A 19511-nucleotide genomic window follows, 5' to 3' on the forward strand; every position below is an offset into this window, starting at 1 on the left:
GCAGAAACCTGGATTGACATCTTTAACTCATCTACCTCTCCCAGCTGCCACAACTGATTTCCAAATTCTCTTGCTTCTCTAAATATAGTAAATCTGACAGCTCTCCACCTGAATGGAACACCCAATTCAGCCCATCATCCTTTCTCCTAACTACATACAAAAATGTCTCCCCAGACCCACCAAGCCATTCTCCTCCACAGCTGCCAAACGGAGATTTTTAAAGCTCTAATCTCATCATATTACTCCTCTACTTAAAAGTACATTTTCTTTTAGGTTAAAATCCAAAATTCTGCCTGGTGTGCTGACTCATGTCTATAATTCCAGCTACTCCAGAAACTGAGACAGGAGGATCCCAAGTTCTAGGCCAGCCTGGGCAATTTAGCAAGTCCCAATCTCAAAAATAAATGAATAAAAATACAATAAAAGATTGGGGATATAGCCCAGTGGTAGACAGCTTGCCTAGCATGTGGGAGGCTCTGGGTTCAATCCTTAGTACTTTAAAATTTTTTCTTCTTTTCAAATTCCTTAGCATGACCACGCACTACCTATCCACTATTTTCACTCCTCCTCTTTCAGTTCAAGTTATTTAGTCCCCTTGCTTGGCCTTCTTCAGGCCTTCCCCAGTCCAAAACTCTACCCATAGTGGCAACTTTGCCTGTCACACTCTCACAACTCCTGTTCTCAGCTCAGTGTCACTTGCCCAGAAAAGCCTTCCTGGGTAGACTGCACTAGGTTAGGTCCCTTTGTCATACTGTCACCACAGGTTACTAGCTGTGGGTCTTGAAGGAAGTTACTTGACCCTCCTGTGACTTCACTTTCTCATGTGTAACATGGTTATACGTACCTCTTGTGATTATGGCAAGGATCTAGTGAGTTAACACATGTAAAATGCCATCACCGTGCCGGGCAACTGATGAGCACTGTATAAAAGCTTTCATTGCTTTCTATTTTTTCTTCTTCAGAATAATCACAGCCTGGCCCAGTGGCACATGCCTAGAATCCCAGCAACTTGAGAGGCTGAGGCAGGAGGATCTTTTGTTCAAAGCCAACCTTAGAAACTTAGTGAGGCCCTATGCAACTTAGCAAGATGGTGTTTCTAAATAAAATATTAAAAAGGGTTGGGGATGTGACTCAGTGGTTAGGTGCCCCTGGATTAAACCCCCAGTACCAAAAATTAATTAGTCAGAACTCCTTAAATATCTAAAGGATAATTTTCTTTTAACCTCTCCTCCTCCCAGTTTAACAAAAGGTAATTTTGAATGAAAAAAAAAAAAAAAAACATGCAACTGGCCATTTTATGATATGTGAAACTTTATTAAAAAGAGAAATAGTGCAAACTCATTTAAAAAATCAACTAAGTGAAAAGGAAAAAAACTAAATAATTTGTTGTTTTATGAAAGGTAAGCAATAAATAAGGCATTTATCATAATTATTATTATGTGATTACACAGCCTACACACATATGAAAACCGTAGTGCATATACTACAAAATCACATTGGTAGGCTGGAATTCAAACTCTTGTGGATACTGTGTTGATGTGGCATTCAAGTAAACTACAAACAGAATTTTTAGCATTTGCATCCTGTCTTATGTAAGACTATAGCTTCTATCAAATTACCCATTTCCCCTCACCAAGATGAAGTTGAGAAAGTGTGAAAGGTCCCACCACCAGAGTATTTATTAGTCCTACTCGTTCACCTGGATATTCAAGGATCCACTGCTAAGGCAGATGTTCTAGTATCACTCATTTGGCATTGGCATCCCAGGGCAGCTTGCCCTGAGCTAAGGGCAATTTCTCAGTCTAGCAATAAACAACTTGCTTTTATCAATCTTATACCTAATGTCCAGGCATGCCTTCAGAAAGGGTGGATTGCCTCATAATGGGCTGAGTTTAGTTGCTCAAAATTTTATTTTTGTATGTGAGCCTTGAAAACTGTAAAATTATCTTCAAAGCAAACTTAATGGTTTAAAAAACTGCCACTGAGACTCTTTTTCTCACCTTTCCTTTTCCTTTTTTCTCCTCCCTCCTCTCAAGGACTATATGTTGAAGAGGCAACCTGTCTAGGATTTTGAATGATCTCTTCTCCCAACCACTAAGCTGCATTGATGAATTCCTCCTGGTGCTTCTCAAATACTGAGGATGTTCTTCTTTCATAGAAGATGGAGACCTGGGAAGAGCCCCCCCTAACTGAATGAAAAGATGAGACTGAAGATTCAAGCCCAGACTTGAAGTTCTCCCTGTTGCTGAAAGCTCACACTAAACTCTGACTCACAGTGAGAAAACCCACCCTGCTCCTTCACAGATTCCAGCCTTCCTGCAGTCTGGAACAGAAATAGAAATTCTCTAGTTGATTTTTAAAAATGCAGACATTGCCAGGGAAACATATTGTAAAAACATATAAAATGAAGTGAATTGTAAACATTCAAGTATTTCTACAGGTTTGCATAAAACAGCAGCAATTAAAAAAAAAAAACCTTATCACTTTGCCTTGTCTAGCAAACAACGCACAGGTTATTTATATTAAGGGGAGAAAGGCCAGGAGAATTGAGACTCCAAAAAATTCTATCGGCAGATACTAACTTAGACACTTCCATGAACTCCTTAGAAACTTGTTTTCCCTGTGACAACTAAGGGATGCATCTTATGTAACAGTGTTGAAAAATCAGTGCTATTCCAGTTAGAAAAATGTCTAAGGCACTATAGCTTTTCTAGAAGTTATTTGTCTAGAAACTTTGGCAATTAACCAAGGAAGCACTGCTTAATCTAAAAATTATTAAAGATGGAATATGAAAATATCTTTCACAGAGTCTCCCACTTCAGCAAATTTGTTCAGAGAACAGACTAAGTGTTGGCTTTCCTTGGTCCCACATATTCTCCTTTTTTGGCAATTTTATACCTGAGGATTATTCACAGCCCATTTAGAAATAAATAAATAAAAGCAGATTGCTTTGGATAATGTTCCAGAGGATCCGAAGCCTGACACAGGACTCAGTTGTCAGCCTTCCTTGGTGAACAATGCCTTGGTCCAGTTTCCCTGTTGACCGCCATCCAGCCAGCTGTGGAACCTCATCTATTCCTGCTGAGGAAGACCAAATGATTCACAAAGCATCCGTGGGGAGCGCACAAGACTGGACTTCCTGATAAGGCCTCTGCCTCCTTGCGGAGCGCAGTCTGAGGGAGAGAATCACGGTGGTAACCAGGAGGAGGAGTCCCACGATGAAAAGGATGACCAAAGTAGCCTTGGCTCCTCTCGGACCCAGATTCTTGCCAAAGAAATACAGCTCCTCCCTACCTGTGAAAAAAGAAAAGTGAGGTGTCAGGCACCTGCCTCTCTCTGAGGAGTGAAACACTGAGGCATTCACATGTAGGATGCAGGAGAGAATATCATTACCGTTGGAGGGCACTGTGGCCGGGTGGGATGCCCCTCCAGGAGACTTGGTGGAGTATGGAATCCTGTTGTCTGGACAGGGAAAGTAAGTTGATTGTTTTATGATCAAGAGAAAGAGATTATTTTCATGATATAAGTTATATCATTTTGCCAGCAAGGACTTTACTCCCACCAGTATCTGCCATCTTTCTTGGATTCTCACTGGGCAGCTTCGTACCAGTGCACATGTATTCTACTCTTCCCACTTCCCAGCTCCCACTCACCCACTGACATCCATCTTGATCATCCTGGTCTCAGAAACCTTGGGTCTCACCCCTAAACTGTTAGCCCTCCTATTACTGCCACTGATGCCTGTACTGTGCCCTCATTTATGACACACTGTACTCCATTATGGTTACATATTTACATATCTGTCTCTCTTACTTGACTTCAAGCTCCTTGGGGGCTTATCTGGGTTTTCTTCAGGCCTCCTATTTTCTAGGTCTACAGGAAACTTGGTGCCATCTATCTGGCATCATTGACAGGCAACACTACCTATGTTCCGGAGGACTGTGTAGGTTGTCTCCATGCCAGCATGGATGTGATCAGACACATGACAGTGTAGCAGCCATGTCCCTGGGTGATCCGCAAAGAGTTCAATGGTTTGGAATGTCCCAGGAAAGAGATCATAAACATCTTCTCGGTAAGATCTATCTATCTGCAGAAATTAAAATTAAAATTAAAAACAAAACAAAACAAAAAACAGCTTGGGGCTTTCTTTCTCAACAAGTAGGAAAAGACAGGCAAAGAAACACAGTAAGCAGAAGGAATGAAATAATAAAGAGCAGGAATCAAATAAAATCAAGAACAGAAACACAATAGAGATAAATCAAAGAAACTGAAAGGTGGTTCTTTCAACAGATGGATAAAACTGAGAAACCTTGTAGCAGCCAATTTCCATGATGGTTCCTAATGATCCCCATTTTCTAATACTCATAACCTTCATAATTCCCACCTATGTTACATGAGGGTTGTTCTGTGCGACCAATAGTATATGGCAGAAGAAATGGCATTCCACCTGTAAAAAGTAGGCTATAAAAGACTATGACATCTGCCTTAGTCCCTCTTGTACTCTCTCCTCTTGAATCAGTCATTCTGGGCGAAGCCAGCAGCTCCCATGCCATATCTGTATGATAATAGTCAGATGCATTCAGTCAACAGCCACATGAGTGAGCTTGAAAGTGAATCCTCTGGTTCCAGTCAAACCTTTGATAACTGCAGCCCAGCTATCTTGATTGCAGTCTCATGAGAGATGCCAAATCTAAACTAACAAGCTACCCCCAGATTCCTGACTCAGAGAGACTATTAAATAATAAGTGTTTGTTGTGTTAGTGCATTGAGTTTTATAGTAATTTGTTAAGCAGCAATAGTTCAGTAATGCAAATCTGACCAAGAAAAAGAAAAAGAAAGGAAAAAGTCACTAACACCTTATAGACATTAAAGAGGATAGTAAAGGAATATTGTACAATAGCTCTGTCCCCATAAATTCTTCAATTTATAGGTAGGAACAAATTCTTAAAAAGACATAAACTGCCAAGAGAAAGAATATAAGAAATAGATAACCTGAATAGGACTATATCTGATAAACTAAAATTTTATTTAAACCTTCCAACAGATCCAGATGGCTTCATTAGCAAATTCTACCAAACATTTTAAAACATTTTATTAGTGTATTATAGTTGTATTTAATATTGGGGTGCATTTTTACATAATTATGCAAACATGAAAAATAATTTGTTCTAATTCAGTCTCCTGTACTTCCCCTTTTCCTCCCTTCTTCTATTTCCCTGTTCCCTTTCATCTATTCTACCAGTCTTCTATTTATTTATAGTTTTTTAAATTAGTGCTTTATAGATATATATAAAGGTAAAATTTACTGGTATATTCATATAGGTAGATAGGAAAGTTTGGTCAGTCACATTCCATTGTTATTCACTTTTTCCATCCCTCCTCCCTCCCTCTCAATCTCCTTCTTCTTCTTCAACTTCACTGTTTTTTCTTCTATTTTCATGGGATCTCCCATTCCACCTTTTTAAAATATCAGAATATATAAAGAACTCAAAACACTTAACATAAAACAATCCAATTAATAAATGGACAAAAGAACTAAACAGACTCTTCTCAAAAAAAGAAATACAAATGGCCAACAAATCTATGAAAAATAATAAAAATCTTTACCAATCAGGGAAATGTAAATCAAAACAACACTAAGATTTCATCTCACTCCAGTCAGAATATCAATTATTGAGAATACAAGTAATATAAGCGAGGGCTTCTTGCTGCATGATCCTATGGCAAAAAGGTGGAAGAGCAAGAGTGCCCATGCCAGAGATCAAGAGATCAAATTTGTAGAGTGCAGCCTATTTATAATCTGCATGAATCCATTCATAAAGGAGGGGCCCTGATGACTTAAACATCCCCCACTAGGCCTCATCTCCTCACTGCTGGAAGGGGGATTAAGTCTCCAACACATCAATTTGAGGAAACACATTCAAATCATAGCAGAGACAGAAAACAGATGGGTTGCTAAGTGTTAAGCAGAGGGAAATGATTGATACCAGAGGGTGCAACTGGGAAACTTCGAGAAGTGATGGAAGTATTCTGTTTTTTTTTTTTTTAATTCTGTATCTTGTGTTTTATTGTTTGTTGTTTACATCACTATTTGTGCTTATAAAACAAAATCGTGCAATAAATAGGGTGACTTGTATGCAATGTGAATCACATTTTAATTTTTAACATTTATATATGTATGTATAACCTTTAATAATTTCATAAATTTTTAATTTAATTTTTTAAATGTCTGTTGAAAAAGTCAAAATCTGAAAAGCAGCATAGCCATTTAACACATGAAATGCTAATCACTGTAGGCTAATATTTGGTGTCCTTTGAAATACACAGAGGGGAGAAGATAGTAAACATTTTATTAAATTACTGCTTATTGCAGTTTAAGTAGAATATAATTCTAACAAACTAGAAACAATTCTAGTAGTTTATCTTACAGATTAGATATGATTATCATTCTCTACCCTGCTTCCTGGTAGATGGCACTGAGAACTTGAGATGACAGGCTATTTGGACTTTATCCCTGGAAACCTGATTCAGCAGGTCTGAGGTGGGGCAGAACAGAGGCAGTCTATTCTTTAAACAGTTCTCTAGGTGATTCTGCTGTATAGACAGCACCACCCATACGGTATAACTTGATGCCAGAGAGCAGGAGGTCACAGGTGGTCCAGCCCAGCTCTTCAGGGCAAAAGTCAAGGTAAAGTTGAGGGGCCCACGCCAGAGCTCAAAATGCCTCCTTTATTGGATAGGGCTAAAATGTTAACTAATCACAAAGAAAAGAAAGGAGGGGTGGGAAGGAAAGACAAATGGGATGAAAAAGGATGGGAAAGGAAAAAAGACCAACCCTTGGATGCTTCCATATGCAATATTAACAGAATAATCCAGAGTGGTCATAACCATGGCCATATAATTGATGAGAAAATGTTCCTCTGAGACTGAAAGAGTTTTTTACAACACAGTAATATGCACATACCTGTTAGGAAATATCTTCAAGGAGAAGGTACAATCGCATTTCTTTGCTCCGCTTGTAATATGAACTACCATCACCCCTCACAAGCATCACATGCCAAGGAACTCCCTTATTTCCCAGTGGAACTGCATTGAATCCATTAGTTCAAAAAATCTTACCCCAAACATTTTCCTTATACTTACTTTGAAAATATAGCTCTCCGCATGATAATGGATGGTATGTATGTCCACTTCACTTCCTATTCCTAACAAGTACCAATTTGTCATTGTGTCTTCATTCATTATGAGGCCATGGAGATTTCCAAAAATCTTTCCATTAATGGCTAAGAAGGCAAAAAAGAAAATAGTCTTTGGTCATTGAGAAGACACTACTTAATTTGAGTTTAGAAATGGTCCAAAATCTTTAGGTCACCCTTCTTAGCTACCTGTGAAACAGGTAAGAGTCTCACTTACACTTAAAACAACCCTGCCATTCTAGATCCAAAATTCAGATTACCAGGAATCTTTATATAAAGAGAGGCAGGAAAGAGAAATAGCTTGTTTTTCAAAGCTGCATCTTGGGTGGCACTGTTTGTTTATTCAGCATATCCTTCTTGTGAATTGGATTACAGGCTCATTGGTAAGAATCCTGATTTATACCTTTCTGCAAATGAGTGGCCTCAGTCACAAAAAAAAATCAAATTTACTTAAACACTGAATTAATTAGAAGATATTTCCTTAATATTTCACTTTCTGAGAACAAGTTTAAGGCATTTAGACACAATGGAGTACTACTCAGCACTAAAAAAATGACAAGATCATGGCATTTGTAGGGAAATGGATGGCACTAGAGCAGATTATGCTAAGTGAAGCTAGCCAATCCCTAAAAAACAAATGCCAAATGTCATCTTTGATATAAGGAGAGCAACTAAGAACAGAATATGGAGGAAGAGCATGAGAAGAAGATCACCATTAAACAGGGACGAGAGGGGGGAAGGAAGAGAGAGAGAAGGGAAATTGCATGGTAAAGGAAGGAGACCCTCATTGTTATACAAAATTACATATAAGAGGAAGTGAGGGGAAAGGGGGAAAAAACAAGAGAGAGAAATGAATTACAGTAGATGGGGTAGAGAGAGAAGATAGGAGGGGAGGGGAGGGGAGGGGAGGGGGGATAGTAGAGGATGGGAAAGGCAGCAGAATACAACATACACTAGTATGGCAGTATGTAAAAAAGTGGATGTGTAACCGATGTGAATCTGTAATATGTATACGGGGTAAAAATGGGAGTTCATAATCTGCTTGAATCAAATGTATGAAATATGTCAAGAGCAACTAATAATAAAAAAAATTTAAAAAAATGTTTAAGCCTGGCTGGTTCTCCAAAAGAAACAGTTTCCTAGGGCTGAACCAATAACCCAATAATGACCAAAACACACTGGGTTTATGAGAGGGTGACTCTTAGTCCTCCACTAACTTTTTATTTTATGCACCATGGTATAACCAAATAAGTGTGTGCATTAAAAAGAAAGAGCTCTCAGATGGGCATGGTGGTGTAGGCCTTCAATCCCAGCAGCTGGGGAGGCTGAGGCAGGAGGATCAAGCCAGCCTCAGCAAAAGTGAGGTGCTAAGCAACTCAGTGAGACTGTATCTCTAAATAAAGTACAGAATAGGGCTGGGGATGTGGCTCAGTCGTCGAGCACCCCTGAGTTCAATCCCTGGTACATGAAGGAAGGAAAGAAGGAAGAAGGAAGGAAGGGCGAGCTCTCAAAAAAAGAAAGAAAGAAAGAGCACTCTGAGAAGCTTTTGAAAAAAGAGAGCAAAATTAGTAAGGGAAAGGACAGCTGAACTGGGAATCAGGCCACAATATTCTAATCCATATTAATAACGAACTTTGTGGCCATCTTCAAAAGTAGATCTTAGCCAGAGTGTCTATTTCAAATATTACTCCTACAAAAAAAAAAAAAAAAACCTACCTGAAATTACACTGAGTTAAATAAAACATTAAAACAGAAACTCGGTGATGGTGTTTTATTCCACAGTAAATTACACAAATCCTTAAATTGATCAAATGGGACGTTATGGTGACTCATAAAAAAACATACCAATAAGTAGTGACATATTTTTAAAATTACTTCTTTATAGCTTAAAAGATCTCAGCATTCAGAGAGATGACCCTAAATAGCTGGTCCAAAGCCTCAAAGACTTTGCTACCAGTCCCCATTGGCTAGGCTGGTACTTGCTGAAAAAAGCTTTAGAGGAACTTCTTCAGTTCAGGTGCCCCTGGGAAGAGGGAAAGGCACAGAGAAAGAGGTTGGGTGATTCCTACAGTGAGGGGAATTTCTATGAGCCTATCTCAACAATCTTCTCTTTGAATTCCAATATACCATGCATTTTGTTGCTCTCTTCAAAATCATCAGTGCGCTTAACATCCCGTGGATCTTTATTGAGATACTTCTTGATATTGTCATCCAGATACCAGGATTCATTCTCATTAAATACCAAAAACAAGAGAGCAAATTCATAATCAACATCACTTCTTCTTCCCTTTTCATTCAATACTCCTTCTCGGCATGTAATCAAAGGACCCATCAGACCACTATATGTGTCCTGAAAGAAAAAGCAAACCAAATCAGCTAAGCCATTAAATAATTTAATAACATTTCATTCCATCTGCCACCATTCTAGTGTAGGATCCTTAAACTGGTTCCTCTCTGGTCTGTCTCACCTCACCTTCAGCTCATGCTATTGACCACCATCTGATTAATTTCCTCACTTCCTTATTTATAAGTCTTCAGTGATCTTCCATGGCCTTCAGAATAAAATACAAATCCCTGATAGGTGTTTAAGCTCCTATCTGCTCCTCCAGTGAACTTTCTGGCTTAGGTTCCCTGCTGCTTTCCTTTTGGACCCTGTATGATAGATAAACGGGACTCAACACTTTTCCCATACACCTTCCACTTTCCTATGTTCAGCTTTGTTCATATTGTTCTTTCTTCCTAAACCTTCTTTCCAAGGTCTCCTCTAGTGCTTTTAATAGCTAAGGAATTTCCCAGATTCAGAGTCATGGTGTGGACATGTAATATTTTTACCACCAAGTTATGTTTCTTTAAGACAAGGATACTTGCATTGTCTTAGTTTTGAGTAGCATCATTGCATGTTACAAGTACTCAATAAATGTATTTGGATGCATGAATAAACAAATATTTTTTCCATAATTAGAATTTGTAAATGTATTTTTTCAAGTATTTTATATGTCTATTTCCTGAATTGTTGTAATCTCCAGGATATCAATTCAAGACATCTATTCTAAAAGGAAGGTTAAGATAATTCCTCACTTTTTAAAAATAAATGATGATGCTTACATTTCATATCAGATATGATTTTAGTTTGGACTTTGGTTTATGACATATAATTAAAGACCAAAGTAATTTTACATACACCTGACTCAAATCAGTATTGAATCTTTGCTTTTTATTTCTCAGTTATCTATCATTCATAGTTTTACAGTTTCAGTTACTATGTTTGAGATGTGCTTTCTTTCCCAGAGCCCTATAAAGGCTTGTCTATAAGACAAGATAATGCCTTTAAAATTAATAGATTTTTTACACAGCCAAAACCATGAATAAAGTATATTGTGATACTCTTTTGTTACCTATCAATATATTTTCTTTTGTTTCAAGTTACTATGTAAGTTCTAAATCTGGTAATTGAAATATTTGGGCTATGTTTTTACTTCTTACTTGAAATCAAGGGTTAGCAAACTTTTCTTGTGGGAAAGTATCAGATGGTAAATTTTTCTTTTAGTTTGTGGCCCATACTGTCTTTGTCATCTCCATAAGGCAATGTCAATGAGTAGGGGTGGCTGTATTTAACCAGTGGGCCATACATACATCATTCGATTCCCCTGCTGTAAATCATACCCACTCCTCAGATACCCACCAGAGTTGTGATGACTCCGAGTTTACATTGCAGCTGTGTTACATTAAGCATCTTGGTTGCTCTCTTCACCTTACCTTCACAAAGTTTGCTGTTGAATAGTAAACCCATGGAATACAATTGGGATCAGAGGGCCCTGGCCCTGATCTTTTTGGGACATTCCATCTGTAAGTTTTTACTTCTCCTGAAATGAATGAGAAGAAATTGAAAGAAATTTTTACAGCTGCTTCTGCTGAAGATGATTAACCTGCAGAAATGCGAGCGGGTCTTTATATGTTTTGGTGATGAATTGCTGGAGGTAGTGCCCATTCATTATTAAACTTACATCATGGTTTCTATGGTTTCAAAATGAAATGGCAACTGCAGACTTCCTTCCAGTGTGCCTTCTTCTATTGTCAACTACAATGTGTTCAGGAAATAATGATTTGTTTTATATTACACTGATTTTCCTCCTCAAAATTTGTGTCCTTGTCCCAAAAACTATCCTTGAGCACACCTCAGTCATCAGGGGTCTCAGTCTTCAACTCTTTTGAGAATCACCAGGTATCTTTGTAAGTTCTCTTGGCTCGGGCCTCACCTCAGACCAATGGAATCAGAAAATTTTGAGTCTAGGATTAGAGCACCAGTATGTTTTGAAAGTTTTCAGGTGGGTAGAGAGATCCCTTTAGAACCAGAGAAAATCAGAGAAACTTCTTTCCAAATCCCAACCTATGGGAATTTCTATTTAACCAACATTTGATAAGCTACTTAACCCATTGACATTTAGTTTCCTTACCTGTGAACTGGGTTAGTCATCCATCATCATCACTTTAGTCATCCATCATCATTAGCCTGTCAGTGGTCATGACAGCTTGCCCACACCCCTACCAGAGTCTCCACCAATGCCCAATAGACACCTCTCTTCCTCCCTCTGTAGTTGCTTTTTTCTTGGGGGGTGGGTACTGGGGATTGAACTGAGGGGCATTTCACCACTGAGTCACATCCCCAGCCCTTTGTTATATTTTATTTAGAGACAGAGAGTCACGTCACTGAGTTGCTTAGGGCCTTGCTTTTGCTGAAGCTGGCTTTGAACTTGTTCGTGATCCTCCTGCCTCAGCCTCCCGAGCCTCTGGAATTACAGGCAGGCACCACTGCGCCCAGCTTTGTAGTTGCCTTTTGACCATTAAAAATTAGTAACTTTACTTGATGACTTAATAACGAGAAACTTGAAGTTTTCCCACTAAGATCAAGAAAGGAACAAGGCAAGATCTCTCACCAGCACTTTAAAAATCTTGCTGAAAGTCCTATCTAATGTAATAGACAAGGAAAGGAAATAAAAGCTATACATAGTTGAGAAGGAAGAAATCAAACAGTCTTTGTTTTAATATTACATGATCATCTATGTAGAAAACCTGAAAGAATTGGCCAAAAAAATCTTCCTGAAATTAATAAGCCATCATATAAGATGGTAAAATGCAAGGTTAATATAAAAAAATCAATTACTTTGCAGCATGCTAACGATTAACAAGCAGAAATTTAAGTTAAAAACACAATGCCACTTACATTAGCACTGAAAAAATAAGTAAATACAAATCTAAACAAAAGTATAAGATCTACAAAACTATGATGAAAGATACCAGAAAATAAGAGATGTTCTGTATCCATGGATAAGAAGGTTCAATGTTGTCAAGCTCTCTGTCCTTCTCAAATTGATCCCTAAATTAAAGTCAATCTAATAAAAATATCTGAGCAAGTTATTTTGTGAATATCTACCCACCAATTCTGAAGTCTATAGGGAGAGACAAAAAGTACCATAGTAGCCAACTCAATACCAAAGAGGAACAAAGTGGGAGGACTGGCACTTCTCAACTTTAGGGCTTACTGATGGGAGGGGGACGGGGAGAGCTGGTCAAGGTGTGCACTGTTACAGCCAGGTGGGAGAAAGAAGTTCTAGTGTTCCATTGCACAGTAGGGTGACTATAGTTAACATTAATGCATTATATATTTCAAGACAGAAGAGAGGATTTTGAATGTTCTCACCATAAAGAAATGATAAATTTTCAATGTGATAGATATAATTACCCTGGTTTGGTCATTACACTATATATACATGTACTGAAACATTGTATTGTACCCTATACGTAAGTAAAATTATTGCCAATCAAAATTAAAACAAGCTAGAAAACCACAGTAATCACGACAGTGTGGTATTGGTTAAAGAAAATGCAGACAGTGGAAAAACTAGAAAGCTCAGAATAGAACCACATAAATTCAATCAACTGATCTTTGATAAAGTAGTAAAGTCAATCAACGGCAACAAGATAGTCTTTTCAATAAATGGTACTGAAACATCCTCATGCCAATAACAATAATAATATAAAAAACTTTGCACCCTTTAGAGAAATTAACTCAAAATGAGTCATAGACCTAAATGAAAATGTAAAGCCATAAAACTCCTAGAAGATAATATAAGGAAAACCCTAGACAGCCTTGGTATAATCATGATTTTTAGATACAGTACCGAAGGCACAATACATGAAAAGAACAATTGATAAGCTGAACTTCATTAAAAATAAAAACCTCTGCTCTGTGAAAGACAATGTCAATAAAATTAGGAGACAAGACACAGACAGGGAGAAAATATTTGCAAGACACATCTGATGAAGACTGTCATCCAAAACATACAAAGAACTGTCAAAACTCAACAATAAGAAAACAAACAAAGTTACTTTAAAAAACAAAAAAGCAAAGACCTAAGAGATACCTCGCCATACCTTACTTGATGGCAAGTAAATATATAAAAAGATGTTCAACATCATAGGTCATCTATAGAATTACAAATTAAAATAACTACAAATACTATGCACCTATTAGAATGGCCAAAATCTAAAACATCAGTACTAAAAAAGTGCGGAGCAATGGGAACTCTCATTCATTGTTTATGGGAATGCAAATTGTTACAGACATTTTGGAAGACAATTTGGCAATTTCTTTAAAAACTATACATACTATTACTATATGATCACAGTAAATGTGGTCCTTAGTATTCACCCAAAGGAGCTCAAAATTTGCATCCAAGCAAAAAAGATATATATGGATATTTGTAGCAGCTCTAATCACAATTGCCAAACATGAAAGCAACAAAGATGTTCTTTTTAAATTATACAAACCACAGAATGGAATATTATTCAATGCTAAAAGGAAGCAAGCTATTGAACCATGAAAAGAGAAAGACATGGAGGAAGTTTAAGTGCACATCACCAAGTGAAAAGATCACATACTGGATGTTCAGGCCACATATAGGACATTCATGAAAGTACAAAGCTTGGAGATGGTGCAAATATCTGTAGTTTCTGGAGGTTCAGGGGCAAGGCAGGATAAACAGTCAGTACACAGAGAATTTTTAGGGCAGTAAATTTTTTCTGTGTGGTACCACAGTGGTAAATACATGCCATTGTACTTTAAAAAAAAAAAAAAAACCCATAGAGTTCACATACCAAGCATAGACCCTAATGTAAATTACAGACTTTGTATGACAATGATGTGTCAGTACAGGCTCATCAATTGTAGCTACCCCCAGTGGTAGTACTCTGATGGGGAAATTGTTGTTAGGGAGTCTATGCATGTGTTGGGTGGGAGGTATATGGGAAATCTCTGTACCTTCTGCTCAGTTTTTCTGTGAACTTAAGACTTCCCTACAAAATAATGTTTATTAATTTCTTTTTAAAATATTTTTTTAAAAGTTTATTTTCCTCAAAGTTATAAAGTTATAAGTTTAAAAGTCATATAATTCTAATAATTAATAACTAATTCTAAAGTCATATAAAAATAACTTTTCAGCAGCAAACATTTCCAGCCCCTTTAGCTACTTTTTATGGTAGCTACCTTGATATTTCTAACTAATATGCTTAAAGTTTCTAGATGTTTCTTAGATATGAACTACTGACCTCCTTATGTAACTAGAGGATTTCACTTTTTTTTCTTTTTTTATTATTTCTTACATCCATGACAATAGTGGAGTGCATTGCATTCATAATTTTTTTGCATTACAATCCTTAATACACCTTTATACCACAATTTACCAAATCTCTGTTTGTATATATGGCATGTTGACACCAAATTCACATCTTCATACATGAATTTTATATAATGATGACCGAAACACCACCAACCAGAGGTCTGTGTCCTTTATAAATTTTTCTCAATTACTTCTTTCCTTAATTTCTATGAATTAATCAATTAGGCTTCATGAATTTTCCTTCTCTGAAACTTTTACAAATATTTTTAGGAATATCCCTGAAATTATTCACCACTTAGAACTTTATCATGTATAACCTGCATTACAACTGAAATGATTCATCTTGTCTTTTTCAAAAAAAAAAAAAAAAACCTCACTTTTAACACCTTGAGAGAAATGTGTGATTAATAGCTCAGGTCCTAGAGTCAAGCACACTGAGATTCTACCATTACAAAAAAGGGACCTGGCCAAGTTCTTGACCCTCCTGTGCTTTAGTTATTTTTTAAATCGACATAATAATACCATATTTCATCTGTTACAGGATGCAAATTTTTTACATTTTAACTTGTCTGAAGTCCAAAAGTGTTGTTCAATCTGAAGTTCAAATGTATTGTTCAATCTGTAGCATGTTAATGTGTAATTGGCATCGTGGTTTTCATTAACAGATAAAATAATGATGGACAATTATGGTGTCAGAATTGATTAAATAAGTTAGCACCTACCTTGCCAGGCTGTTGTAAAGATAAATGAAGGGTTTTTCGTTTGTTGCTTTTTTTGGCTTAAACATAAAGCATAGCATCTGACACAAGTTTAACACTCAGTATGTGTTAACCATTATTATTTCTTACTAGCCTACGAGCTTCTTAATGGGTCCTAGACATTTTTTAAATACTTGGTCAATGGATGAAAGAAGATTTCATACCAGGAGAGGCCAGAAGCACACTGACATTAAGATGAGCTTTTCAAGACTCTTCATAGATCACAAAAGAGTGAGGTCTTGTGGCCCCATCAGGATGAAGCAGACCTCTGGCATTTCATACCTGGCTTTGTGATGGGCACATCGAGTCGCTTCCCACTGTCCGTATTCTCTATACCCTGGGCTGAGATGGAGTAGGGCCGGCTGGCTTTGTTCTTAAATATGATCAGGATGGTGTCACCCACCTCAGCATGAATCATTGGACCTAAAGGCAAAACACAGGTCTGTGTGCATTATCATTGATCTTTCCAATATCAAAGTAATTTAAATGTAGGTAGTATTAGAGAATAAAACAAGGGTTAGCTTCTTCATTAGTGCACTTCCTTTAGAGGACAATATTGTATAGAATTAAATATCAAAAATAAATAAATAAATATCATGAAGTGTGTAGTAATGGGACCAACCTAGGTTCATATTCTGCCACTTACTAGAGGGGCCTTATGCAAGTCATGTAATCTGAGTTTCAAATCTTCATCAATAAAATGGGCATGGGGTTATAGTAAGGGTGGAATAAAATAACATATGTAAAATACTTGTTTCACTGCATTGAACAGGTAAGGATCAATATGCTTAACTTTACTACTAAAAAATAATTTCTAAGAAAAGGCATATTCGTATGATATGGTGACTTTCAGTTGTCACCCTGTGTGTGACCTTTGGTGAGTCTGAAACTGCTTATTTTCTGGCTAATGAATACAATAATAATGAGGAGGATCCTATGAAATAATGTATATTAAAATATTTGGAATGAGTGGAATAAGAAATTATGCATTGATTTATGATCAACACAATCATTTCACTAATGCATGTCTAATGCATTTTTTGGATGTGTGGATACCTTGAGGGGGCCATGTACTCTTTGGACCCTCAGTTGTGCAATTTTCTGTTGGAAGCAACCAGCCTGCATGCCCAAGGAGATGAGCCCACAACCCTCTAGAGAGAGCCTGTGCTAGCCTTATGATGCAATGACCCTCACCATGCCAGATGCCTGTCACCTCAAGATGCTCAGAACATGACACCCCACATTGGCAGAGTATAGCACTCAAAAAGGTCTTCATGAGACCTTACCCAGCTTACAAGTAAGTAGACTGCCACAAGGAAGCACCTCAGATCAGATCCCTATGGTTCTCTCTTGGGCATTTTGTGCATTTTATGTGCATAGGTGGGGGCGGATATACTTGGGGTTGGTGATATTCAACCTGTTCATTCTTCACTGGTCCAAATGGGTTTGATTGCTTTTCTGATAAACACCACTAAAAGAGTAAATAAATCTAAAATTTGTTGAACTAGAAATATCTTCAGAAAACATTAAGCATGAATCCAGAAGTTTCTGAAAAGCACTCTTTTCTAATGAAAAAAAACTAGAAAAGAAAATTTCTACTGTTTTTAAACATTCAGTGTGAGCATAGCTACAGAGATAGGTGTGCGTGTCCATTTATTAAAATCATTATTTGTATACCACTGGAAGTGTACATGACTTGCTGTACTGGTGAGTAAGAGAAGATGGCTTCTAATTTACAGTGTGATTGAACCCAGGTATGCCTTCCATGACCTCTGAGTATTTTAGAATCCCAGGACTCTCCCTGAACTGAAGAAAATAAGTGGATGAGCCTCACCCACCCCTAGCTGAAGGCTGCTGGTATTGCCTCTGATGAAGTCACTCTTTTCTTTCATTTTACTGAGTGGAATCAAACAGGGGCTCTTTGCAAGCATAACCCAAATGCCTCAGGAGGACCAGCACCTCTCCTTAAGAGGTTTTTGGATACATGGGGCCCAAATGAATGATTCCACTGGGAATGACTCATTCATTTGATATGACAAACAAGCTTGCGTGCCAATGTTAATAGGTGAGGGGGAGGGTGGGTGGAGCATTTAATAATTCATCAAGCTAGGAGTCATGGTACTGTGGAAAATCATATTGTTTATATGTTAACTTGTGTATTTTAAAGCAGCAAAGGATTTCAAGAAGTCCTCTAGATTAGCCCTCTGTTTTAAAATCCTGTCTTTAAGATGGGATCAGGTCTCCCAGGTGAGGGAATATGGGGATAGAAAGCAGGGGGAGCTTATCTGAGGGCCAGGTCAGGCAGCTGGGCATCAGGTAGTGCAGAGGCTGCAGGCAGACCCAGTATGTTCGTAGGGCATGGGTCAGGGCCTCCCGAACTGAAACTAGACCTTTCACCCTTGGCACCCATCTCCCATGGGGGTTCCTCCTTTGTCATAAATATTTTTATGGTGTGTTAGTATGGCACTGTGCATGGATAATCTAGGACCTTGGAGAACTCATACAAACACACTGCCTGGTGTTGTGAGACATCAACTTGTTTTAAATTAAAATTCCCTAGCTCAGTAAAGGAATGGGAAAGAAGCTCAGTATTATTAGACACTGAGTAGACTGCCCTGATGGAATGGGCTCCTGTTTGAGTGTTATCTGGTAGTCTTATTATGCTATTCTTTGTGTGAGCTGAGGACCCAGGACACTCCCTGATAAGGAAAATATTGCACCGAATGAATGCAGTCATGCTACTCTGTCCCTTCTCAGTCTTACAGGAAAGTGTGTGTGTGTGTGTGTGTGTGTGTGTGTGTCTTCAGACATGTGCACACGCCTGGGGCTGACGGTGCATGGCTGAAATCTGTGCCATACCCAGGAGTTCTAAGTGCTCCTCTCGCGGTGGTCGAGCTTTGATCTCCACAAATTCTCCATTGGTATATTCCCTGTAAATCACTTTCTTGTACTGAGAGCCAATCCAGTTTTCAGTGTGGTTCATAAATATATCTCCATGTCTGCAAATCGGAAGCATCAAAAATTAAGTTTTTCAGAGTGATTTGGGGGTACTCTGGATCAATGCTCCCCAAACCTGGCTGTAACCAGGGTCTCTCTAGGGAAGTGGCCTCTGGGAGTGGGGCTAGGAATTGGCACTTCAAAGGTCTTCAGGTTCTGATAAGTTCAGCCCAGTATGGCCCATGGTCCACCCTTGAAAACAATTGCTATCCACTGTTGCCAGGTGTTGAGTGGGGTCAACCTCAGAGATTCTTAAGGTCCCTTTGAGATAGTCTTCTCTTTGTGGCACTACCTAACCTCACACACATATATATGAGTGTGCACACATTTTCACCATCCTGAATTCTTCCAGGTTTCATATATATCATTCCATACCTCATTCTTTTTTACTTGTAAAGATCTTTGCAGGTTATATTTTGTGTATGTACCTATTGCAAATATAGTTACAGCTGATTCTTCTTATTCATGGCTCTTATGTTCTAGATAGTCATGGTGAACACTGAATTATCTTGTTTCAAGTGTGTTCCTGTTTGAGGACACTTTATTTAATAGTTGTTGGTGATTTGTTAATATTGAGCTCATAGTTAACTGCACTATAACTCATACCCAAATGAAGCTTCGCTAATACATGTATTTTCTCCATAAGTCACATCACAATTTTCTTGATCTTAGAAATTCTGGACAGTGCTTCAGTGCTACTCTTAAGGGGACCATCTTAAACAGCTAAATAGCCAAAATAAAGAACACAAATGCAGAAGATATGGCACTAAATTAAAAGAGGAGGAAGAGGAAGGGGGAGGGGAGGGGGAAGGAAGAGGCAAGGGAGAAGGGAGGGGAGGTGAAGGGGAGAGAGGGGGGAGGGGGAAGGGGAAGGGGAGGGGAGA

The 19511-nt window shown here is 38.1% G+C and overlaps 1 protein-coding gene across 2 annotated transcripts in view; it reads right to left on the minus strand.

Annotated features, from left to right (window-relative positions):
- Window positions 1–2873: 2873 nt before the first annotated feature.
- The window catches only part of Hephl1 (hephaestin like 1), a 68638-nt gene continuing 52000 nt past the window's right edge, over window positions 2874–19511 (minus strand). For both annotated transcript variants that reach the window (XM_015489984.2, XM_048795650.1), the window contains exons 13-20: window positions 18490–18629; window positions 15913–16053; window positions 10953–11059; window positions 9324–9546; window positions 7144–7283; window positions 3925–4087; window positions 3394–3462; window positions 2874–3294 (exon numbers count right to left, since the gene is read on the minus strand). In XM_015489984.2, the coding sequence (XP_015345470.1) occupies window positions 3101–3294; window positions 3394–3462; window positions 3925–4087; window positions 7144–7283; window positions 9324–9546; window positions 10953–11059; window positions 15913–16053; window positions 18490–18629 (1177 nt within the window). In that variant the 3' untranslated portion in view covers window positions 2874–3100. The remainder of the gene's footprint in view (window positions 3295–3393; window positions 3463–3924; window positions 4088–7143; window positions 7284–9323; window positions 9547–10952; window positions 11060–15912; window positions 16054–18489; window positions 18630–19511) is intronic.

This window comes from Marmota marmota, unplaced genomic scaffold (assembly GCF_001458135.2).
Source record: "Marmota marmota marmota unplaced genomic scaffold, marMar, whole genome shotgun sequence".
Taxonomy (NCBI): Eukaryota; Metazoa; Chordata; class Mammalia; order Rodentia; family Sciuridae; genus Marmota; species Marmota marmota.